Source organism: Helianthus annuus, chromosome 14, assembly GCF_002127325.2.
Source record: "Helianthus annuus cultivar XRQ/B chromosome 14, HanXRQr2.0-SUNRISE, whole genome shotgun sequence".
NCBI classification, from domain to species: Eukaryota; Viridiplantae; Streptophyta; class Magnoliopsida; order Asterales; family Asteraceae; genus Helianthus; species Helianthus annuus.
In genome coordinates, this window is record NC_035446.2 from 67,518,784 (window position 1) to 67,545,564 (window position 26,781).

Consider the following 26,781-nt stretch of genomic DNA (forward strand, 5'->3'; position numbering starts at 1 on the left):
TTGATTTACTATACATATGAGATTGATAAACAAGATGATGAACCATATCCCCATGCTTCACAAGTGGTAAAGTTAAAAGTGGTAAAAACAAACTCATTTTCCGGAAAAATCTTTTCGATTAAAACAAACTTAAGTGTTTTGAGATCTAAATGAGAAAATGGTTTGTTGAAAGGGGGAGTTCAGATTGTTTATGCCGAGTGAATGGCGATTTGATGTGGTTCAATGTTAGTTGTCAAGTTTCTGTACAGTTTGTTTTACTTTTTATTTTTCAAGTGGGTCAAGAGTCGAGTAGTTTTCAAATTTCTTTAATGTGTTTGCATTTTAGGGGGAGTAGAAAATTTTCAGAAAATCCAAAAACATTAGAAAATTTGAAAATCAAAAATGAGTTTTGTTGTGAAAAGAGGAAATGATAGTATATCAGTGGACTGTCACAACATGCTAAAGAAATGTAAAGAAAAATGTGATAAACAATTTTACTGTGGATATGTCAGTAGGTTTTTACACATTTAATAGATTGTGACGAGATATAAATCTAAAATTTCAAACTTGCTTGTTCTGTGGGTTAACACAAACTTGGATATATAGGTAACCCCTGAAATCTTGTTTGAAAGGTCCATTATTCTGAGATACTAGGTCTTTATGCTCAGTGATATCTGGAGTATTATCCCGGGACTTCTGCTGTATAGAAGTACTGACCTAGTCCCCGGATAATGCTTTCCGCAAAAGCTTGAAACATATGAAACAATAAAATTGATAGTCAATGCTGTTGAAATAAAAAGATCCTCTAAAGGGGACACACCAAAAGTCGAAGCCGTCATCTCTCTGCGTATACGAAAGTATCGACCTGAGCTCTCACAGCCCTCGCATCTAACCCCTAAACAGATATCAGCTGTGGTATACTCACCTGTAAGACTGAATATTGGGATCTGGATACGGGAGTATATTTGAGTAGTGGGACACACGAATAAGTTAGTCTCTAAAACATTAACATCATATCTCGGATCAATTGAACCTTGTGTGAAAACTTAAGTGGACCGATATACTGACAATCTAGGTGAATTGTTTAGAACTGAAAATGAAATCAAGCTTAACGGTGTTGGTGACATGTCTTGTTAACTGATATGATCCTTTTACGCGAACTCACAAAAATATTGTTTGTAAATATTTCTTTATTGCATTTCATATTTCTTTTATTAAAAAATTCAAAAAGATTTTGAGTATGTTTTAGCATAAATTTTTGAAAAAAAGTCAAAAAGATTTTCGACAACTGATGTTGGAAAGCTGATTTTCAAAATTCTGAATGCTAAACATGATGACATTGTTGTGAGGGGGATTGTGTTTGAAATGTCAAAATATGTTTTCTAAATAAAAAAATGTGATTCATCATGTGTGAATGATTTGAGGGAGAGTGTTGTTGGTACACATATTATGAAAAGGTGTTATCTGATTATTTCAGACTGTTGGTGCAATACAAATTGTTAAATTTGAATATTTACTTTTGGGTTAAGTCTTTGCAGATTAAGGTGTGTCAAGTCAATCCTGAGACTCAAGCTAGCACAAGGATATCCAAGACACGATCATTAACCCCCAATATTATTTGTTATCAAGCAATACTGATTAAAACGGGATTATGCAATTTAATAATCTCCGATTAAAAGGTTTCTACACCCGACCATGAGGTATTTTTATAATACTGTATCCCAAGCCCGTATAACGGAAAATAAGTTAAAAGTATTTACCTGAGCTTAAAATGTAATTTTATTCTCAGCCGTATATTCAAATCAGCAAGCACAAGTACCTCTACTGGGGCTCTCAATCTGGAACGAAGGTTTTATTAGCCTATTAGATTCCTAACGTGTCTTATTTAAGTTGTAACTTAGACCGGTTAGTTTTAAGGAAAGGTTTACGGTTCAAAACGCAAGATTAAGTGAAGACCGGATTAGAATGTGATTTAGACCCAACAAGTATGGAGACTTGTATAATATGGGTAAAACACATTCTGAATTTTGAAGTGAAAATGATAAGGCTTGACCCGTTTCGGTTAATTTATGCAAACTAGTTACATAAACCGTACCGAACGCGAAAAATGCATAACGGGTAACCAAAAGAGTCATGAACATGTTTCACAAGTTGATATGCCTTAAATATGTTGTGATATCAGTAGGATACCTTCCATTATTCCCAAAACGGATTTAAAATCAATTTAAGCCCCGTAGGGGTATTTTGGTCATTTTAAAGGTTATAAAAGAGGTTAAATAGTAATCTGAGGTTCTGGTCTAAAATAATCAGTAAAATTATTTATTTTATCAAGTTATATCAGTAAGATATCTCATATATGTGAAATTTATCTTTTATGGCCAAACTATGCACCGTAGGGGCATTTTGGTCATTTCACATATGCTTTAAGGGTTAATTTTGGAAATCTGAGTTCAAAACCTTTATTTACTGTTAAAGTATAAAAATTTATTCATAACATTACTAGGTGTCAACCTTTAGGTGCCTAATATGGTTTTAAACCATACTATGCGCCTAAATCGCATAAAAGTCGGTATTTGACGGTATTCGGGTCAAATAAGTAAATCTGAGATATTGATCAACCTTTACTGTTTAAAATAATTTATTTAATATATAAAATTAGTAGAAAAAGGTTTGATATGTAAAGGATGTGTAAAACTCATTTTATTAGCAAAAAAGGGCATAACCGTTAATTACCGAGTCAGTGCAAGAACCCTAGGTTATGATCATTTTAAAATTTAATAAAAATTTCCAAAAATCCCAAAATATTATATTACATCAGTAGGTATAAAGTTTGGTGACAAAAATTGGGTTTGAATGGGTTGTATGCCAAAGATGCCGTTTAACTAATAAAAGCTTTCATTTTACGATATCGCGTATAACTTCTATTATAGGCCACAAACTGATGTCAAACTTCTAGGACACATTTAAATATCAGTAATAAAGGTTTTTGTCCTCTAACATTTTCAAAAATCTCATTTTAATATCATAAGGGCATAATGTTCAACTTTTAAGCATTTAACGGAAACATGCAATGAACTAGGATTTCTATGGAACCATGTTGTATAACCTTGGAGGGTTATACTAACATATAATACGGTCCTAAAGGAATCCTGAGGCATATCTAAACTAAGCTATATTGGGTCAGAACTGAAAGTCAAAGCAAAAGTTTATTTTTGCGACTTTCGGTTCCGAACCGAGCCTAAACTTAGAATTGTCGGGTTGAACATGCCTGGACATGTTCAATTAATATGTACCAAGTTATTAAAGTGACAAAACTGATTTTATTGCCTTTACATCATTAGTTATGAATTTTGTTTAAAAACCGACTCGCTAGACTCTTACTTTAATTACTTTGACTCGACGATTAACTAAGCAAACGTGGTAATTAGGAGGTATAGTCACAAGAGACTATAACCATCGTGATTACGCTCACGTTACGAAGTTCGAATGGACTTCGTGTTGACCATTGATTGGTCAATGCTGAAAGTCAAACGCTGTTTGACTTTTGTGCTAAAAACGCATAAAAGTGCGAAAGAACATTTACAAGAGGTCCAAGCTATGGTGATTTAATCCAAAATTTCTCAGGTATGAAGCTTTTGAGCTTCAACTTAGAGAAATCAGAATCAAAGTGTGGGTTGCAAATGAGAAGCTTGGGGTATTTATAGTTTTCGGGTAACCGTTAAGATCGTTCATCGAAAACCGAGCTTCGATCTGAGCCGTACAAGTGCACCCACGGTTTTGGGATACCATGGGCGCCCCAAAACAGCCCATTGGTTGATTAAAAACCATTTGCAATTAAGGGGAACAGCTGGAACAAGCTGGAACACAATTTCTGCTGATCTGCAGGTCGTTTGCGCCCCGCGTACGAGACAGGGGAGGCCTACGTGGCCCGCATCCGCTGCAGATCAGCCAATAAGTTTCAAATGTTGTTGTTTTGGTCCCTGCATGTTATTTAAGCCCATTTTGACACGTTTAAATCCCGTTAAGCCAATTTCAAGGCTCTACAATAATGCCTAAGCGTAGGAGACATGAAACATGCTCAAAAACATGCCGGATGTCGGTTCGTTTGGCCGTACGATCACGTTGTTCGGCTAATTACGACGAAACACGAACGGACGTGAAAAACGATCCAAATTACACGATGAATGAAATTTTATCAAGTCAAACACTAAAATAAATTATTTTAATGATTACATAAATTTTTGGATGTCCGGATATATTCAGAACGTAAGATATGCGCGAAAATGCAAACTTATGCACTTTTTGACGCTTTTGGTCCCTGTTGATCAAATAAGTTTGTTTTTGTGCACCAAACACCTCAAAGCCTATTTCTAAGCTATATAAAGGATATTTAGGGCATGTTTAACTTATGATCATATTCCAGAAGGTTCGATACCATACGAATTGGTATACTTTTGCAGTTTGACGCAATTAGTCCCTCTAATGCGCAAACTTGAGTATATCATCGTTTAATAGCATCGAAGCTTATCTAATACATATTAGGCATTCTTGAAAGTATTATTAAACATCACGATGCTTCGGGTTTGTTAAAAGGTCACTCAGAGGTAAGAATTAACATGTTGACGCTTTTAACCCCTCGTCGCGCAAATTTTCAATTAATTACGCAAACGGCTACACTCGATCAACAAGTGGCTCATTTGTGAATATAAATACCGTAAGAGGTTATTGAGAGACTTATTTTATTCCATAATCAAAGTTTTTGATTTTTCACAAAATTAGTCCTTCATAGTCAACGTTTGACTTTATTAGGGTTTTGTACACGTGTCAACACATCATTGGACGTGATTTTTCAAGGTGTTACATCCTCACCCCCTTAAAAGAAATCTCGACCTCGAGATTTGCTAAAATAATGGAAGTACTTTTGGTCGTATAATGGACTTAACCTCTATAAGCATATCTAGGGCCTCTCCAAGCACCCATGGTGACCTTTATAATAGATACATGTATCCTTTTGGAGCTTCTAATCTTGTCGATCCTCAATCAACGCTGATTTCATCACAAACTATAAGTTTTTATTAATCCGCATGTCATTATGTGACAATACTCTTGACTTATTGTCTAGCCATATCTTTAAATCACAAGTGTGGAATACATTGCGAGCTCTACCAAGCTCTTTAAATAGGTTTTAGCTTATATGCTACTTGATTTTGATATATTCGATTTCCTCGAATGATTCTATATATCCAGAGCTTAACTTACCATGATAAATTAAAATTCAGCACACCCTTCTTAGGGCGATACCTTCAATTGAACCTTATTCCTTATTAAGGACTTAAGAGGGTTGCAACTTTCATCAATCCTTGATTTTTCCGCCGATTACAGGCAACTTACAGATGATTACGAATTCGAATGATCTTATTCATTGTTCCCAAGGTAATTTCAGGTCCTGCTAATTCGGACTTACTGAACTTCTGTCTAACAACAGATGTTTAACATCCCATCTATACAAGGTCTCCAAAAGGAGCAGCCTTGATACTTACATAACAACTATTATAGAAAAGCTTATTTAAGGTGAGATGGTTATTCCAACCACTGCTTAAAACCAATCTTATGGAATAGCTAATCCTTACAGCTAGTCGAACAAATCGACGATACTGGGCAGCTGATGGCGATTTTTAATTGTTGCCTAAATAGGGCTGTGGTAATCAATGCATAAGCAAAATGAACCGTCTTTCTTAATTAACAATACCGAACTCTCAGAATATTAAATTAGGCTTTTTGAACCTCTATCTTAAAACTCACTTAATCAGGGTTTCGATTCTTCCAACGATGGTACTAGTCGTCCTGGAAAATTTCACAATAATGCTGCCCTATGCGGGATATAAATCTTAACTCTACTTGCCTTTCAGGAGGTAAACAGGGTAGTCTTTGGAGAAGATAATCAAGACACAAGGAGGTTACAGAGATTTCCCAAATCTCAGGCTCTAGTTCATCTATCATTGCCTGTGTCAGATAAGTGACACATTTATGTTATGAGTCCACGGATTCCTTAATCAGAGACACTTACTTGGACAATTCCATTCTGGATATCTTCTTTGAATACCATTAACTGACTTTAGTACCATATGACCATTGGAATATCTTTGTGGTTCCATGCATTAAACCTCCATACTGATCAGGCATGGACGCATTCTATGGAACATATTAAGATACACCAATCCTCATATGGTGCTTTTGTCATACCGTCTTGTATTCGCAATCGATAGAGATCAAAGAGATATCAACTACATATGCTGACGTACTTCATCTAGAGAGAGGGTACTCTAGATTATTACGACTGAAGATTTCTGACAGGAACAAAAGAAATGGTTCCTAGGATTTTCGTCTGTAAGTTTTACCTAACGCTTAATATCTAGGGTTCTTGTGGAAGATTTTAAAAGTTTGCTATACTTTCAATTTATGAAGGATTTATTGGTACTCGAAACAAAACAGAACTCTTAGCATTTATGTTGCTGATAAATGATATGGAATGTACCTGATGTCATTATTGATGTGAACTGCCTCAGGCATTTATCGGGAGAGTAGAAGCGCTTCCATTCTTAGGCTTTGTATCCTTAGCCGCACTTCCTTTGACATAGTTAGGGCATGTAGTCATGATGTGGCCCTTCTTGTTACAGCCGAAGCAGACTGCATCCTTTATGTCCTTGCAATCCAACATTTTATGTTCCTTAAACTTGCAGATCCCACAAGGTAGAGGTTGAGATTCAAATCTGTATTTCCCGAGGTGGCGCTTCTTGCAGGTCTTGCATACAGGTTTCTTGTTGGACTTTTGTTTGTTCTCCTTATGCTCAAGCTTACCCCTTTTTCTTAGAAATATGGGAGTTATCTTTCTCCCTTTTCCTTTTTAGTTCATTCTTTGCATCCGAGGCATGAACAAGATCCTTCTCGTGAGTAAGGAAGTGTGGTATTAAATGGGATTTGGAGCAAGTAGCATTGGGCTCTTTGAACTTTTTCACGGCTTTTCTCACAACTTTTCCAATAGCTGCGTCTATCATAGCTTGGAGAACACCTTTGTCAATTTTGCGGTTCACAATTGTAGCATCAATATCATGCGTCACATCATCAATGGCGCGATTGACGATTGTCTTATCCGAGTTTGTCATACTCGAGACTTAGTTCCTAACACCAAATGAAACAACTACTTAGTTGCAATCCAACAACCGTTATTCATCATCCTGATGACCTAACATATACTAACCATGGTATCATTAAACCATACAGGCTAATATAGTACGAACATTCTTAAGGAATGTTATTTAAATATATATATCGATTATACTTAGCCTAGGCCATAAAAAGACCATCACTGGAATTAAGGTTTGGACCTAGTCCATCACCTTTTTGATAGGGGATCAAAATGTCACATCTGTCTTTATTATATTGATGATTTTGGATGGCTTGAAAGCTTGCCATAAGGATATTTGAAAAGAGTGATTCCTAATAGATATAAAATATCTATCTAAGATTTGTTGAAGCAGACTCTAAAGTATCATCAGCCAATTTTACCTCGCGTTATATGTCTAGAGTCCTAATCAGGCGGAGACAACAGTTTACAACATTTATTGTCCACAATAGACTTATCTGTGCCAAAATCAAACAAATTCCAGCATAAACATCATTGATAAGGAAAGGTACCTGTTATGATGTTATAATTTTTTACTGCCTCCTGGGTGTTCATCTGGAAGACTCACGCGTTTGTTTTCTGTCACACCCCGACCACGTAAAACATCAAATCGTGGCGGAAACGTCAGGGAGTGTTGTAACAGAATTATTGTTCCACAACCATGGTAATTTAAAATAATATTTTATTCATCACCCAAGGGTGGAATACATCGTTGAAAACAAGAACCAACATGTTGCATTGTCTTAAACAAAAAGAAACAAAAGTACATAACAAGTTTTAAACTAGTCTAGCTCCATTTTATTGTCACTGAGGCCCAAGTCCACCCTAGCATGTCACGAATGTCCTATGCATTTGCTCCTGAAACACATGTGAAAATAGGTAACGTCAGCATAAAAATGCCTGTGAGATACATAGGTTTTGTGAAAATAGGATCCATGACTTAGGTCTTAGAAAAATGTTTAATGAAAATGCAGTCATGAACCTTGTTAATTGTATTGTTTGTAAATCATTTGAAAAGCGATGATAGATTTGTATTTTTGAAAGAATAATGTATGGTTAAATGAATAACCAATAAAAACGAGTTTGTATAAGATAAGTTGTTTGTAAAACAATGTATTGTGAAAAAATATGTTATATATCTGAAATGATTTAAACAACGCTGCGATATATAATATCATACAAACACTTATATATAGGAAGTACCAGCGGCCGTATTCCACCATGCAATGTTGGAAAATAGTAAAAGAGGGGTACTATGTACTCACTTGAGATTTGCTTAGAAGTCCTAGGATAACCACCAAAGCAATGCTAGAAGAATCATGGAATCAAAACGACACCTATAGAGGTATATACATTAATAAACGGACCTATCGGAGGATCGGGTAGTACGAGGGTTCGTAAACCAAAATATGTATAGGAACTTATGTAAATATGGTTTAACAAAGCCTCCATACTAAAACGAAACTTATCCTAAGTGCTTTTGACCCATTACGACCCGTTTAGGTAGCTTAACGCCAAATTTAACGCGTCGTCCGCATAAAACGCGTTCGGAATGCCTAACTAGTCTATGACAAGCAAAATATTGCCTTAACATGTTTAATATTGTTTGCCAAATCAGCTTAGAATGTCAAAAGTTATGTTACTTATGCCTTAAAATGAATTTTGGCGTTAAAGGGTATTTTTGTTAAGTTTCCAAAGGCATAAGAATTACTATATCATATAACTACTTAAACGATGTGACCATAAGGTATAACCTCGGAAGGTTATTCCCTGAATAACAAACTATAGCCACCTAAAGTATTTGGTCGGATGCCTCAATGATCGACCAAATGGGTTCCGGGTTCAAAAGTATATAGAAAACAGGTTTGGTATTTAAACAACGGTTTTAATAACCTAGAGTGTTTGGTTACAAAATACGCGAGAAAACGCATTTTGCCGAACTACGACTCGTCACTGAGCCTAGAATAACGTGGTAATCAGTAGGTATAGTTACTAGAGACTATAACCATCGTGATTACGCTCACGTTATTAAGTTCAAACGAAACTTCGCGTTGACCATAAACTGGTCAATGCAGAAAGTCAAACACAGTTTGACTTTTAACGCTAAAACGAATGAAAAGCACGAAAGAATAGTTACAGAAGGTCCCCCGCAAGATTTAACCCGATTCGCTTTCAGGTAGGAAGTATATACTTCCACTTAGAAAGGCTTTGAATCAAGATTTAAATGTAGGAAATGAATGAAGTTGGGTTGGGTATTTATAGGCATGGCACAACCGTTAGGATCGTTTATCGAAAACGTGCTTCGATCTAGGCCGTCCATGTGTACCCCATAGTTTTTGCAAAACCATTAGAGCCCATAGTTTCAGTCCCCTGATTTGAAATACCATTTGCAATGGGTTTTGAAGTGCATAACAGCTGTAAACAGCTGTTTGCCAACAATTTTGCAGGTCTGGGGAGGCCACAGCGGCGCCGTGTAGACATACATGGGATCTTACGTGCCCCGCCTGAGGGTCACAGTTTCAGCAATAAGTTTCATAAATGACAGTTTCAGTCCTTGCATGCTTTTAAGGCCATTTCGGACATGATTTAAGGGCCTGTTAAGCAACTTTAAGGCTTAAATGATGCTTAAACATTGTGGACATGAAACATGCTCAAAAATATGCCGGATGGTCGGTTCGTTTTCGTACGATCGCGATGTTTCGCCTTAATTACGACGGAATGCGCATAAGCGCGAAAGACGATCCAAATTGCGCGACGAATGGATTTTTCTTATGCCAAACACTAAAATGAAATGTTTTAATGCTTGCATAAATTTTTGGATGTCCGGGATGTATTCAGAACGTACATTATGCGCGAAAATGCAAACTTATGCACTTTTTTGACGCTTTTAGTTCCTGAATGAGCATAAAGTTTATTTTAGCAATCACCGAACCCCTCAAAGCATATTTCTAAGCTATGTAAGGATATTTAGGGTGTGTTTAACTTATGATCATGTTCCGAATGTTCGTTACAGTTCAAATCAGAACTCTTTCGTAGTTTTTCAATTTTAGTCCCTGTAAGCGAATTAACTTGATTTTGCCATACCAAAGCCTTCAAAACTTATTTCTAAGTTATGTAAAGGTTATTTGAGGTATGTTAAGCATAAATTGATATTCCAGAGTATTTGTCGCGTTTAACTGATTACGTTTACGCACCAGTTTGCGTATAATTCTCTAGAAAGCGATATAGAGTTTGAAATTGAATAAAAGTTAAAACATGAAAATATCAAACACAAATAAACAAACATTGGGATCAAATAACTTTATTTTATTGATAACTGAATTGTTTACAATGATTACAAGCACGGATGTCACAGTCTCCCCTACTTGTGGAAATTTCGTCCCGAAATTTGTTTAGAGGAAACTCGTGGGAAAAGATGTGGATACTTCGCCTTCATTTGATCTTCACGTTCCCAAGTAAACTCAGGTCCACGTTTAGATTCCCAGCGAACTTTAACCAACGGAATGCGCTTGCGTTTAAGCCATTTGACTTCACGATCCATAATTTCCACAGGTTTCTCAACAAAATGTAATGTTTTATCAACACGGATTTCATCAAGCGATATGTGGAGGTTCTCATCAGCTAAACACTTCTTGAGATTGGATACGTGGAAAGTTGGATGAACATTACCAAGTTCAGGAGGTAACTCAAGTCTGTAGGCTACCTTACCGATTCTTTCCACGATCTTGAATGGTCCAACGTATCTAGGTGCAAGTTTTCCTTTCTTTCCAAATCTGATCACACCTTTCCAATGTGAGACCTTAAGTAATACATGATCACGACTTGAAATTCTAAGGGCTTGCATCGTTGGTCCGCGTAACTCTTTTGACGGCTTCGAGCTGTCTGTAGGTTATCACGAGCTTTCTTAACCTTGTCAGTTGTCTTTAGAATGAGGTCAGGTCCAGTAACCTGAGCCACACCTATTTCATTCCAGCAGACTGGTGAACGACATTTTCGACCATAGAGAGCCTCGAAAGGAGCCATGTTGATGCTGGAGTGATAACTGTTGTTGTAGGATAATTCAATCAATGGGAGATGTGAATCCCAACTACCACCAAAGTCGATTACACAAGCTCTAAGCATATCCTCCAAAGTCTGGATTATTCTTTCAGTTGGCCATCTGTCTGTGGATGATATGCTGTGCTCAGATTAAGTTGGGTCCCCATAGCAGATTGCATGGTTCTCCAAAACGAGAAGAGAAGCGAGCATCTCTATCAGAAATAATGTTCAAAGGAACACCATGTCGAGATACAATTTCATCCATGTAGATTTTGGCCAGATCTTCAGCAGATAGATCCTCACGGATCGGCAGGAAATGTGTTGACTTTGTAAGACGATCAACAACTACCCAGATGGCATCATGACCTTTCTTAGTGCGCGGGAGTTTGGTAATGAGATCCATAGCAATGTTTTCCCATTTCCAAACTGGGATCTCTGGTTGCTTCAAAAGACCATAAGGATGTTGGTGTTCAGCCTTAACCTTGAGACAAGTAAGGCATTTGGAAACGTACAAGGCAATGTCTTTCTGTATACCAGGACACCAATACTGAGTACGAAGATCCTTATACATCTTATCTGAGCCAGGATGAATAGAATAACGAGACTTATGGGCTTCATCCATAAGCAAAGTGCGAAGGTCATCAAGGCTTGGGACCCATAAACAGTCCATGAACTAATATGATCCATCTTCCTTTAGAACAAGATCAGGCTTAATGTGATAGGGTAATTCCTTACCCATCAAATCTTGTGAAACACAAGCATGTTGAGCCTGAGTAATGCGTGCTTGGATATCAGATCGAGCTTGAATAGTAGATTGATCACGAACACAATGTAGCATAGTACGTTCCTTACGACTCAATGCGTCAGCCACGACATTCGCTTTACCAGGATGGTAGCGAATTTCGCAATCATAGTCGTTCAGGAGTTCGACCCAATGTCTTTGCCTCATGTTGAGTTCTTTTTGGTTTAAGATATGCTGAAGACTTTTGTGGTCAGTGAAAACCACGCATTTTGTGCCGTACAAATAATGTCTCCAGATCTTGAGAGCGAAAACAACTGCACCCAACTCAAGATCATGAGTGGTGTAGTTTCTCTCATGCACCTTCAATTGTCTTGATGCATAGGCTATGACTTTGTTTCTTTGCATCAGAACACAGCCAAGACCCAATTTCGATGGATCACAATAAACAACGAAATCATCATTGCCTTTAGGCAAAGTTAGAATAGGTGCGTCACAAAGCTTCTGCTTCAAGGTCTGAAGTGCTTCTTCTTGCTTAAAACCCCATTCAAAGGGTTTGTTCTTCTGAGTTAGAGCAGTTAGAGGAACTGCAATCTTCGAGAAGTTCTTGATGAAGCGGCGGTAATAACCCGCAAGACCAAGGAAAGAACGAACCTCGGTAGGAGTAGTAGGTGTATCCCAATTCTTAATCGCACTGATCTTGGAGGGATCTACATGACTACCTTGTTCGTTGACAATATGTCCCAAAAATTGAACTTGCTTAAGCCAAAATTCACACTTGGAGAATTTGGGAAAAAGTTGTTATTTCTTTAGGAGTTCCAGGGTAAGACGAAGATGGTGCTCATGATCAGCTCGCGTCTTAGAGTAAATTAAGATATCATCGATAAAAACGATGATGAACTTATCTAAATAAGGCTTGCAGACCCTATTCTTTAAGTCCATGAAAACAGCAGGAGCATTGGTCAAACCGAATGGCATGACTGTGAACTCATAATGCCCATATCGAGTGCGGAATGTGGTCTTGGGAATATCCTCTTCATGCACACGAAGTTGATGATACCCAGAACGAAGATCGATCTTCGAAAAGCAAGTACACCCTATAACTGGTCAAAGAGATCATCAATGCGGGGTAGGGGATATCGATTCTTGATGGTAAGCTTATTCAGCTCACGATAATCGATACACATCCTGAAGGATCAATCCTTCTTCTTGACAAAAAGAACGGGAGCGCCCTAAGGTGAAAAACTAGGACGGATAAAACCTTTATCAGAAAGCTCCTGAAGCTGCTTAGATAATTCTTGCATCTCAGAAGGTGCAAGACGATATGGAGCTCTGGCAATGGGATTTGCACCAGGTACAAGATCAATACGGAACTCGACTTGGCGTGCTGGAGGTAGACCAGGTAACTCTTCAGGAAACAGCTCCGGATAATCCCGAACAACATGAATATCTTGAATAGAATTACCTTTGTCTTTATCTACTGTAACATGTGCCAAGAAGGCCACATAGTTGTTTCGCAGATACTTCCGAGCTTGAAAACAAGACATAAGCTTGAGGCTACTAACAGGTTTCTCACCACGAACCTGTAGAATCTCTCCTGACGAAAGCGGAACTCGAACAATCTTCTCAAAACAAACTACCTCTGCGCGATGTTTGGCTACCCAATCCATACTCACATTAATGTCGAAGCTTCCAAGTTGCATAGGCGTGAGGTCAATAGGAAAAAGATGGTCGTTAAGGTTCAATTGGCAGTTGCGAAGAACGGAATCAAGAACAACGGGTTCTCCATTAGCAACTTCTACTGTCAAAGGCTTACCTAGTTTCGTTCTAGACACGCGAAGCAATGGCTCAAAAGATAACGACACAAAACTCTTATCAGCCCCTGAATCAAAAAGCACAGACGCAGGTTGATTATTAACAAAGAACGTACCGTTCACCACCTCATTGTCTGCTTGCACCTCAACAGCATTCATATTAAAAGCTCGTCCACGAGCCTGAGCCTGAACTGGATTAGCATTAACCAGCCTTGGACACTGGTTTCGATAATGGGTCAGGTCTCCACAATTAAAGCACGAGCCAGGAGGATAGTGAGGTCGTGCAACTTGCTGTTGAACAGGTGGTTGAGCTACCTGTTGAGCGACCTGATTTCGAGCAGAACGACAAACTTCTGCAAGATGTCCAGACTTCCCACAATTGGTACATAAACGGCACTGAAGTTGCTGATGATGGTGACTATTGCACCTATTGCACAAAGGTGCATTCCCTTCATACCGCTTCTTTGCTGGAGGCTACGCTGGCTGATTGGGAGCTGCCTGGTTCTATTGGGCAATGATGGCAAAATTTTGGGAAGCCTTTCACTTCCTAGAGCCCTTTGAGGAACCAGAATCCTTTCGCTTCTTGTTTTTACCTTTCTTGCTATCCCCTTTGTCAGATGCCTGCTTCTTGCCCTTGTCACCCTTCCTATGCAGTTTATCCTTTTGAATCTGCGATTCAGTCAACGTCGCAGATAACTCGATCGCCTGACGGACGGTGGTAGGATTACTACGAGTAACGATGTCTTGCACGGGGTCAGGTAGACCATCGATGTATCTCTCGATAGCCTTATAGAGTGGGGTAACCGTTGTTGGGTATAATAAACTCAGCTCCTCATACCTATCAGTATACGCCTGGTGCTCACCACTTTCTTGTTTCAGATCATCAAACTCCCTTTCTAGAGCTCGCAGCTCATGGCGAGGACAAAACTCCCTCATCATAAGAGTCCTCAGTTCAGCCCATGTCTGTGCCAAAGCAACTTCAGCACCACGATCTCTCATAATCCCATTCCACCATGTAAGCGCCCTCTTTTGAAAAACACTAGAAGCAAACTCGACTTTGGGATTATCAGGACACTGAACATGACGGAAAGTATTCTCAATGCTCTCGAACCATTGAAGAAGCCCAGTTGCTCCCTCAGAACCACTAAACTTGAGTGGTTTAGCTGAATTAAAACTCTTGAAATTACAAGGAGCATTGTTATTGTTGTTCGCTTGGTTCAACTGAGCAATAAGATTTGGGAACGCAGCAACCATTTGCTGCGCGATAATTTCTGCCAGTTCGGCATTTGGTAGCTGATTTTCGCGTCGAGGAGGCATGCTAAAAAGAGGAAAATCATGAGAGGAAATGAGTAAGATGATTAGATGAAAAGAACGAGATGAAACAAAATCAACAAAGCAAGGATGGTGGTCATTTGTCCGTATCACAAAGCAAACAAACGACACACAGTGACTAATCAAAGTAAATGGATCCATAAATAATGCTTAGCGAAGACATGCTCGCCTATAAGTGAACACTCACCCCAAGAGTTCCCAGGTAAGAGTGACTGGTCCGATTATGTGGATTTGTACGAACACTCTAGCCTTAGACAGAAAACCTAAGGTACAGGCATTCACCCTTCCAGTTTGCACGTGTTCACACTATTTAGAACCCAAAACTTTGACGAGATTTTGAAAACTTGGAAGGCACAAGGCCAAAAGAATCTTTGAAAAACAAATGATAAAGTTTCAAGATCAATTTGAAAAATCAAAAGGGGTTCAAAACCATATAAGATATCACTTAAAAAAAACAAAAGATTGTTTTTTTTTTATATCGTTTTAGAAAACTGGGTTCTTGTTTTGGTGATCACCTAAGGATAGGTGAAGTGCATGTTTTAAAATCTAAACACAAGACAACTTGTGTTGGGGTCCTAAAAAGGTTTTAGTCTAGGTCAAAACATTACTAATAACATAATTCCCTATAACCATTGGCTCTGATACCAACTCTTCTGTCACACCCCGACCACGTAAAACATCAAATCGTGGCGGAAACGTCGGGGAGTGTTGTAACAGAATTATTGTTCCACAACCATGGTAATTTAAAATAATATTTTATTCATCACCCAAGGGTGGAATACATCGTTCAAAACAAGAACCAACATGTTACATTGTCTTAAAACAAAAGTACATAACAAGTTTTAACTAGTCTAGCTCCATTTTATTGTCACTAAGGCCCAAGTCCACCCTAGCATGTCATGAACATCCTATGCATTTGCTCCTGAAACACATGTGAAAATAGGTACGTCAGCATAAAAATGCCTGTGAGATACATAGGTTTTGTGAAAATAGGATCCATGACTTAGGTCTTAGAAAAATGTTTAATGAAATGCAGTCATGAACCTTGTTAATTGTATTGTTTGTAAATCATTTGAAAAGCGATGATAGATATGTATTTTTGAAGGAATAAAGTATGGTTAAATGAATAACCAATAAAAACGAGTTTGTATAAGATAAGTTGTTTGTAAAACAATGTATTGTGAAAAATATGTTATATATCTGAAATGATTTAAACAACGCTGCGATATATAATATCATACAAACACTTATATATAGGAAGTACCAGCGGCGTATCCACCATGCTTGTATCATATTACACACGCCTCATTACTTGAATCATTTAACCAAACAAAACACCAATGAAAACATGTTTATGTATAACCAATGTTGAAATGTTTATGTGAAAAACCATGTCTAATGTCAAGTGTAAATCATGAAATGTGTATAACAATGTCAAAATGTCTATGTCAAATGTCAATTATGTCATGTGTAAACAAAATGTCATGTATGGCAAGTGAAATATGTATCAACTAAACCATAGGTGAAAATGCACAAAACAATGTATTGAAGTAAAACATGGATTAAATCAAATGTTATGTTTTGTGGAAATGCATGCTATACTGAATACAAACATTTATGCGGTATTGTGAAAATGCATACATCCAAGCCTTGCGACTGTGGTGATAAACCTTTAAACAAATTAAAGGTCTATCTGTGTTATGTTTTATCGAATTCGGTCATTCCTTCCATCCAAAGTAGGATGTCAGGAACGGGAGTTGTCAATTCCTATGGTACCATTACCTACTAACGAGTGGTGTGATCAAAGTTAATGAATGTATATGGTCCCACTTAAACAAACCAAATGTCATACCCAAAATGTAAGCATGTAATGAAAATGTACTAAGCATGATGAACATACATAGCATGTGATGTAAAACAAATGCACTAAGTATGATGAACATACATAGCATGAAAAGATAATGTAAAACAATGCACTAGGTATGCACTAAATGGACATACATAGCGTGAAATGTCATGTAAAACAATGTACTAAGTATGCTTCAAAGGACATACATAGCAAAAACACAATGAAATCATGTACTATAAGTGTACTAGAGAACATAGCAAGCATATGATGTAAAAACAGGAAAGCATGAAAGTAACAAGTAGGCACATGTGTTTCACCCCAATATGTTTGGAAAATAGTAAAAGAGGGGTACTATGTACTCACTTGAGATTGCTTAGAAGTCCTAGGATAACCACCAAGCAATGCTAGAAGATCACGGAATCAAATGGCACCTATATAGGTATCTACATTAATAAACGGACCTATCGGAGGATCGGGTAGTACGAGGGTTCGTAAACCAAATAAGTATGGGAACTTATGTAATATGGTTTAACAAAGCCTCCATACTAAAACGAAACTTATCCTAAGTGCTTTTGACCCATTACGACCCGTGTAGGTAGCTTACGCCACTTTAACGCGTCGTCCGCATAAAACGCGTTCGGAATGCCTAACTAGTCCTATGACAAGCAAAATATGCCTTAACATGTTTAATATTGTTTCCAAATCAGCTTAGATGTCAAAATTATGTTACTTATGCTTAAAATGAATTTTGGCATAAAAAGGGTATTTCGGAAATTTTCCTAAGGCATAAGAATTACTTATCATATAACTACTTAAACGATGTGACCATAAGGTATAACCTCGGAAGGTTATTCCCTATACAATTATGGTCACCTAAAGTATTTGGTCGGATCCTAATGATCGACCAAATGGGTCGGGTTCGAAAGTATAAGCGATTGTTTAGATCGCTTACCTTACGACCCTAGACAAGCACAAATCTAAAAGCGACGAGCTAAACATGCTAGAATATGTTTAGTAAGGTTAGAAAACATATTTGGTATTAAAACAAACGGTTTTAATACCCTAGAGTAGTTTGGTTACAAAATACGCGAGAAAACGCATTTTCGCCGAAACTATGACTCGTCACTGAGCCTAGATAACGTGGTAATCAGTAGGTATAGTTACTAGAGACTATAACCATCGTGATTACGCTCACGTTATGAAGTTCAAACGAACTTCGCGTTGACCATAAACTGGTCAATGCAGAAAGTCAAACACAGTTTGACTTTAACGCTAAAACGAATGAAAAGCACGAAAGAATATTACAGAAGGTCCCCGCAAGATTTAACCCGATTCGCTTTCAGGTCGGAAGTATATACTTCCACTTAGAAGGCTTTGAATCAGATTAAATGTGGGAAATGAATGAAGTTGGGTTGGGTATTTATAGGCATGGCACAACCGTTAGGATCGTTTATCGAAAAACGTGCTTCGATCTAGGCCGTCCATATGTACCCATAGTTTTGCAAAACCATTAGAGCCCATAGTTTCAGTCCCCTGATTTGAAAATACCATTTGCAATGGGTTTTGAAGTGCATAACAGCTGTAAACAGCTGTTTGCAACAATTTTGCAGGTCTGGGGAGGCCACGCGGCCCGTGTAAGACATACATGGGATCTTACGCGCCCCGCCTGAGGGTCACAGTTCAGCAATAAGTTTCATAAATGACAGTTTCAGTCCCTGCGTGCTTTTAAGGCCATTTCGGACATGTTTAAGGCCCGTTAAGCCAACTTTAAGGCCCTAAAATGATGCATAAACATTGTGGAGATGAAACATGCTCAAAAATATGCCGGATGTCGGTTCGTTTGGTTGTACGATCGCGATGTTCGCTTAATTACGACGGAATGCGCATAAGCGCGAAAGACGATCCAAATTGCGCGACTAATGGATTTTTCTTATGCCAAACACTAAAATGAAATGTTTTAATGCTTGCATAAATTTTTGGATGTCCGGATGTATTCAGAACGTAAGTTATGCGCGAAAATGCAAACTTATGCACTATTTGACGCTTTTAGTCCCTGAATGAGAATAAAGTTTATTTTAGCACACAGAACCCCTCAAAGCCTATTTCTAAGCTATGTAAAGGATATTTAGGGTGTGTTTAACTTATGATCATGTTCCGGAATGTTCGTTACAGTTCAAATCGGCACACTTTCGTAGTTTGTCAATTTTAGTCCCTGTAAGCGAATTAACTTGATTTTGCCATACCAAAGCCTTCAAAACTTATTTCTAAGTTATGTAAAGGTTATTTAAGGTATGTTAAGCATAAATTGATGTTCCAGAGTATTTGTCGCGTTTAACTGATTACGTTTACGCACCAGTTTGCGTATAATTCTCTAGAGAGCGATATAGAGTTTGAAATTGAATAAAAGTCAAAACATGAAAAATATCAAACACAAATAAACAAACATTGGGATCAAATAACTTTATTTCATTGATAACTGAATTGTTTACAATGATTAAAAGCACAGATGTCACATTTTCTTGGTCTCTCTAGGGTTCTTTATAAGTTTTGGGCAGTTGGTTTTGATGTGCCCTTCCTCGTTACAGTTGTAAAAAGTTGCGTTCTTCAACTCCTTGCAATCTAAGGTCTTGTGACCCTTAGTCTTGCAAATTCCACACAGTTTAGCACGTGGGTCAATTGTACATTTTCCAGAATGTTGCTTTCTGCAGTTACTACATTTGGGTCTGTTATTAGACTGACTTGAGTTCTTCCTAAACTCGGAATCTTTCCTGTGTTCAGAACTTCCCTTCTTCTTCTTGTTAGATTGATGAGAGATTTCCTCTTTTCCTTTCCTTTTTCCCTCGCCAGAGGTCTTAACAGACTTATTCCTGATTGCATCTAAAGTGAGAGAGAAGGATAAGTCCACCATGGACCTATATGTGGTAGGTCTAGATGCCTTAACATTTCCCTTAATTTCTGGTGCTAGGCCTCCAGTAAAACGCGCTATGCGTTTAGGTTCAGGGGTGACTAAATAGGGAACTAGGCGGGACATAGTGTTGAAACTTGTCACATCTATCCTTTCTACCTCATGCCGAGGACATAAGTTTTCCTTGATCAGTGCAACAAATTGATCCCAAGATAAGTTATAAAGTAGGATCTTCCCTGTGGCTTGGATCAATGATCTCTACCAAGCCAATGCTTCTCCTTTAAATGATTGTGAAACAAACTTCACAATATCCTGCTCTGCACAACCACTGATGTCTACTACTGTGTCCATGTCATCCAACCATGTCATACAATCGATGGCTCCTTTTTCTCCTATGAAGTCCCTTGGTTTGCAAGAGACAAAGTATTTATAAGAGCAGGTCTTAACATGTGGCTCCTGATTGAGCATAATTTGTCCGGATGGAACACTTCTCTGATTTGAAGAATGATGAGAATCATTCTTATAAGACGTATGTATCTTAGGAGGTTGTTTTGTGTGAGGCACAGATTGGGTCGCACTATGATCACCACTTGAATCTTTGAACTGCCTGTCAATGGCTTGAGTGACAGCTTTATCTATCATTGTCTGTAATTCTGCAGCCGTTACATTCATCCTTGTGTCGTCACTCCTCATATTGGAATGACTGCTTACCTCATCTGATTCAAGCATGCTGAAGCTTGTTTTCTATAAAACAATCGCCAATAATTTTGCTTAGGAGTCTTTTTTGGAATCATCATCTTCGATGATTCATTAACAATGGTATTAATAGACCATATTTGGTTAATTTGATAATCAGGTTTATTTTAAATTTTTCATTATAATTAATGCAGCTATAAGCTATTAAGGATATTGAAATGGCACAAAAGGCCTTGTCACGAGGACAGTTTTGAATTTATATGCCATGATCTTATAGGATCGAGGCATTAAGGTTTGAACATAGTTCATTACCTTTCTTGACAGAGAGTCAAAGACTACAACTGTCTTTTGTCTTTTATGACAATAGATATAGCCCGTAGGCATTTCATCACTAAGGGACGTTTATGATATGATCAGCTTATCTGATGATTTGAGCCATGATTTCTAAATCACTAGGCTAGATAAGAAATTGGAAGAACCCAATATAAGGATGACTATTGTGATTTTCTCGAACTACATTTGTCGAGAGTGTTAACACGTTCTTAGGTGTTAACAAGGATCTATTATCTTAAAAAGGCTTTACCATTTTAGCTATGTCAAAAATGACATATAGGCTAGGTTATACCTTTAAGATTTTCTTCGATATATAATGGCAGAGCAATCATAAATTGAAATGACATTCAGATTTAGGACATAATACATACGTATATAATTTAATGCCAGAGTAAATTTCAAAATAGGAAACTTTTCATAGAAAGCCTCAAAAATACAATAATTGCCCTAAACGGGTCTTATACAAAGAAATTCGCCCACGCGGGAACTTAAAAGATATATATGTCCTTATAGGGTCTACTATTGAAAATATAACAAGGAAGTTCCTTCTTCATTCTATTACCGAAAGTTTTCTCCTTGGTTCCCTGAGTGCGGTACGGGTACTGAAGGTTTTTGTGGGTAGTCGAAATCTTCTATGTTAGGAATCTTTGCAAAAGTGGGATCCAAGAATTCTATGGTAAATGAATAATCTGAATCATGAATAAGGTTAGGAAAAGTATAATCCATGTTTGGGGATTCTAAGACATGGAGGTAAGAAATATGAGTCCTTTGGGTCCATAGGTTTTATCTTTGAAGCGGGAGTTTCAGGGACAGCTGGTATGACTCCTCCGATGTTGGTTTCTCACTTGAAGTTTCAAAAGTCTTGGGTACAGAACTGAAATACGGTTAATGGGTTCAAACGGTCCTTTCTCCATACTGGTCGTATGCTAATTCGAGCTGTAGTACGAAGCTTTATTTTCTTAAACTTCGGATTTGGAGAGCTTCCACCAATGGCAGCTTTGCTCGACGACACGATCCTGAGATGCATAAATATCGAAAACAATGTATACCTATAACAGGGATGAGATCATTCCTAGTTCAAGTCTAGACTCGGAAGTCAAGGAATGTGCTACTATGTCATTGAGATTAAACACAAAAGGCTAGTGTTTAATTCACTCAATATTGGTGTTGGTGCACTGAATGTCTGTCAACTACGTCTTTAACGAGTCTTAGGTCTAGATAGGTTGTACGGAGTTGAAAAATAGGTTTGGTATAGTTAGAGGTTAATTTCGCTCCAGATGACACTTGTGTCATCCTGAATGAAATCAGATAGTTTGATAATTTCGCTCTTGTTCACATTAGAGTAGGTTTCGCTCCTAGGGTTTGCTAGGGGGTTTCGCTCATTCGATCACATGGTGATTTCGCTCCTGGCGTTTGGAGCGAAATCAGCTTCAGTATATATACCCCGTGTGTGATCTTCATTTGAGTATTCTTTGGAGCGAAATCTGAGTCAAGGTGCTGCCGGATTTTTGTCAGATTTGTTGTAAAACGACTCAGAAAGTGATAATATAAGAGGAAATTAAAAGGAACAGCTGTGTAACTTCATTTACATTGATTCCGCCTTTGTATCTGAAGATGAACTGCCTTAACTGACTATTTAGGGTCATACAACGGTCCAACAAGTGGTATCAGAGCTCAGGACGAGGAGTTCATACTACTACAGCTTGATTCTACCAGATTCTCTTACTTCTACTCACTTCTTCTCATACTTTTCTGATTTAAACTAGTTCCTATAGTTGAAATGGACTGAATTTCGAGTATAACGTGTAAAACATAGAAATAACAAACCCTAGAAAGAATCAGGTTAAAATTCGGACTAAAAATGGTGAAAATTAGCTAAAAACTTGATTTCGCTTCTACTGTTCATCGAGGGGTTTCACTTGAAAACGATTGATTTCGCTCAAAAGTTACTTGACCATTTGGAGCGAAATACCTAATTTCGCTCGTAGGGACATACATTGTCTAATTTCGCTCGTGTGACATATTGCTGATTTCGCTCGAACGTGTTTACTGATGAGAAGCCGAAAGAAAAAGAAAGAAAAGAAAGATTGTGGTAAGAAACCGACCGTTAGCTATAACAAGTGTCCGCCTCCAATTTGGGATGGGTATTCACCTAGGAAACCAAATGAGGAGCAACTTGCAAAAGCAGTCAATATAAAGCTTAAAACCGACACAACTGACATCTTACCAGAAAACATTGATGTGATGTTTACCTCATCCGATACTGATCATGAGTCTGAAATAATCAAAAAGGTGGTCGATCAGGTGTTGGATACTGATGAGGAGACAGAGTCGAAATCTGAGTCTGAAAAGCCAAAATCAGCTGTGGTATACTCACCTGTAAGACTGAATATTTGGGAACTGGATACAGGAGTATATTCAAGTGGAGTGATACACAATTAAGTTTAAGTCTCTAAAACATTAATATCGTATCTCAAATCAATTGAAATTTGTGTTGAGAATTTAAGAGGACAAACATACTGACAATCTAGGTAAATTGTTTAAAGCTTAAAATGAAATCAAGCTTAATGGTGTTGGTGATTGGTCTCATAAACTGATATGATCCTTTTGCACGAACTCACAAAAATATTGTCTGTAAATATTTTATTTCTTTATGTTTTTGTTTTTCAAGTGGTGTCAGGTATTATATCTCAGAAAATCCAAAAAGATTTTAGTGTGTTTTAGTTTAAATTTTTGAAAAAGCAAAAAGATTTTCGACAAACTGACGTTGGAAAACTGATTTTCAAAATTCCGAGTGCTAAACATGATGAGCAGAATTTGAGGGGAAGTGATTGTGTAAATCTAATTGTATTTGATAAATCTAATCTTCTTCAAGTGGTTCATCATAGGTTGTATTGAGGGGAGTCATATATTGGTGCAGAGTTATCTGATATGTGATAAAGTTAGAAAATTTATTTCTGGGTTAAGATTGTGCAGGTAGCCAGGTTTCGATCTCAGAAATTAATGCTAAAGATTTTTAATAGAGCCAGGATATTCGATTCTAAAAGTCTATGAAGATCAGATTCTGATTCTGAAGATCATGTCAAACTGATGATGCTGATGAACTTAAGGAATCAAGAGATCTGATCAAGAGAATTAGAGTGTTTGAATGCCAGACAAAGATCCTGAGGATGTTACTGAAGAACAAAAGAATGCCAGTAAATCGAGAGGGGGAGTCTGAAGATTGAAAGAAGAGGAAGCCCAGAGACTGATCTAGTCTGAAGATGTGAAGACACAGTTTTGATATCAAGGTGTGTTGACGACTCCATCAACATCTGAGGGGGAGTCTGTTGGTGCACTACATCTGTTGATTCCATCTAAGTGTCTAGGATCAGGTCTTGCATTGTGTTGTATAGAATAGGGCACGTTATACGAGAAAACGAGAGTCAGTATAGGTGTTAGGAGCTAGGATCGCTCATATGGTCTTTAGAGGGTTGGATCGCTTATGTGTCATCATGGGCCGCTTTTATGTACAAGTCCTGGACCGCTCATGTGTCACATGTCCACATGAGCGGTTCCAAAACTCTATATATAGGAGGGTCTTGAGCGATTCTAGATATCGAGTCATTGTATTCCACGCCGAAGCTCTGCCGGTGTGACGATCGAGCTGTAAATCGTTTTTAATCAATACAAAAGACAGTTATGAGGAAGAACAGGCTATATCTACTTGCTTTTCTTATTATTCCGCATCTGAATTGCAAGAGTAAACCTCTGAACGACTCATTTGGGTCAGCATACGATCCTACAAGTGGTATCAGAGCTTGGAAAGAGGTTTTCTGCAGATTATAGCCGGATTTCACTGTTTTTTCTCACTTCTACACCTTCTTTTCTCATTTCCAGGAGATTTCACGGTTGAAATTCGTTCAAAAGCTCACAAACTGTGCATTATAGTACCGAGTCAAACCCTTGGAAGTTTCAGACCTAAATTGAGCTTAAAAACAGATCAAAACTTGTTCGTAATATAGACCGCTCGAATGACGTCATCATGAATCGCTCGTAATTCACTGTTTTGGACCGCTTATTCATACAGTTTTGATTCTTGAATCGTTCCAAAGTACACATTTTAGGACCGCTCCAAGGAAAGTTGCTGGACCGCTCGAAACTGTATTCTTGAACCGCTCTTGTGAACATTCTTGGATCGCTCGAATTGACATTGTTGTTGGACCGCTCCAAAGATTTTTTTTATCGCTCATTTTGGACCGCTCTTAGGACATTGGTGCTGGATCGCTCCAAAGGATATTTTTGGTTCGCTTATCTGTTCATTGTTGAATCGCTTTTCTATCAGGTGTCTTGAAAATCGTGCCAAGTCATCATGAATTCTGAGTTTTACAACGCCTTTGCTACATCATCATCACCAGCCGCGATTGCTCAAGCTATGAACCTGGAAAATGAGACAGGAACCACTCAGAAACCCCCGAAACTGATGAGTATTGAAGAATACTATGGGTGGAAAGATCGCTTTGAAAACTGGGTTCAGGCAAATCATCTCAGATCGTGGGAATGCATATTGGAAAAGTACACATTGCCTCGAATAGAATTGCAAGTCATTAAACCGATATCTGAATTCTCAGAACAAGAACGTGCAATGTACAGAGCAGAGAAAATGATGATCAGTTTGTTATAGCAGGCGATTAAAGAAGATATATTCATTCTGCTACAACACGACAAAACTGCGAAGTCAATTTGGGATGCTCTTAAAGTAAAATTCGAGGGTAGTGAAAGTATGATCAAAAGCAAGAAGGCATTGCTTAAAAAGGAATTTGATTTGTTTAGCAGTTTGCCGGGAGAGGATACTAAAAAGCTGATTGAGAGATACTGCCACTTAGTGCGTTCGTTATCGATGTTGGGAGTTGAAAAAGGTCGTGAGGAATGGGTTGATAAATTGGCTGATGCGTTACCTCAGATAGAGTGGGGAACGTATTTGATGATACTAAAAAACACGGGTGTTTATGACAAACTTACAATTGGTCAGTTTATTGAGAAAATTGAGAGTCAGGATCTTGAACAGCAAAAGATCGCAAGGATGAATAATCCTAGTGGTCAACAAGATGTTAAAATGTACTATAAAGGTAGTATTCCAGTTTCTGAAGCTGAAAGAAGTTCGAAAATTCAAACCGCTTTCAGTGCTGGTGATTCATCTGAGAAAGCTGATCAGGGTTCGAACACAAGTAGCAGCGGGTTTTCGTCGTTTCCGAGTCTGAATCCGAAAGAGACTAACACAAGTTTTCAATCTCAAAGTACAAAAACTGGAAACGGATATGTGATTCAGTGCAACATAGCTCTCAACCTTCCAGAAGGTCAAAGCTTCTCTGAAGACACTTCTAAAGACCACATGGCACTTTTGGGTTCAGTTCTGTTATCTTATGAAGGTCTTGTTGCTGGTCGGATCGGAAATCCTATGCTCACTAAAGAGGATTACGACCAAATAGACGCCGAGGAAATGGAACTTATGGATATCAAATGGTGTCTTGCGAGTGTTCTTCGTCGGGCTGAGAAATTCAAAACTATTACCGGGAGAAATGACTTTCTTGATGCACATGTTTCTACTTTAGGTTTTGATAAATCTAAAGTTACTTGTTTTCGATGCAGGGAGAAGGGCCATTTCAAGCGGGAGTGCAAAGGAAGAGAAGCTAGCGGAGCACAGAATCCATTTGGGAAAGATGATTACTACCGCAAAGCTATTTATCAACAAGTTGGTCAATCCCAAGAACCGCAGACAGCTCATGGGAGAAAGATTGAAGATTCCAAAAGAGCATGTGTTGTAGATTTCAGCTGGAGTGATTACATATCGTCTGAAGCCACAGCAGAACGTGTTATCGATCAAGATTGATGAGAAACTACCAGAAGGTTTCAGTTGGGATATGTTCGTGGATG

The 26,781-nt window shown here is 38.0% G+C and overlaps 1 protein-coding gene across 1 annotated transcript in view; it reads right to left on the minus strand.

Moving 5' to 3' along the window:
• Positions 1 to 19,443: 19,443 nt before the first annotated feature.
• LOC118486494 overlaps positions 19,444 to 26,781 on the minus strand; it is a 30,950-nt gene continuing 23,612 nt past the window's right edge. The window contains exons 2-3 of the mRNA XM_035982977.1: positions 20,447 to 20,583; positions 19,444 to 19,846 (exon numbers count right to left, since the gene is read on the minus strand). Of these exons, the coding sequence (XP_035838870.1) occupies positions 19,444 to 19,846; positions 20,447 to 20,583 (540 nt within the window). The remainder of the gene's footprint in view (positions 19,847 to 20,446; positions 20,584 to 26,781) is intronic.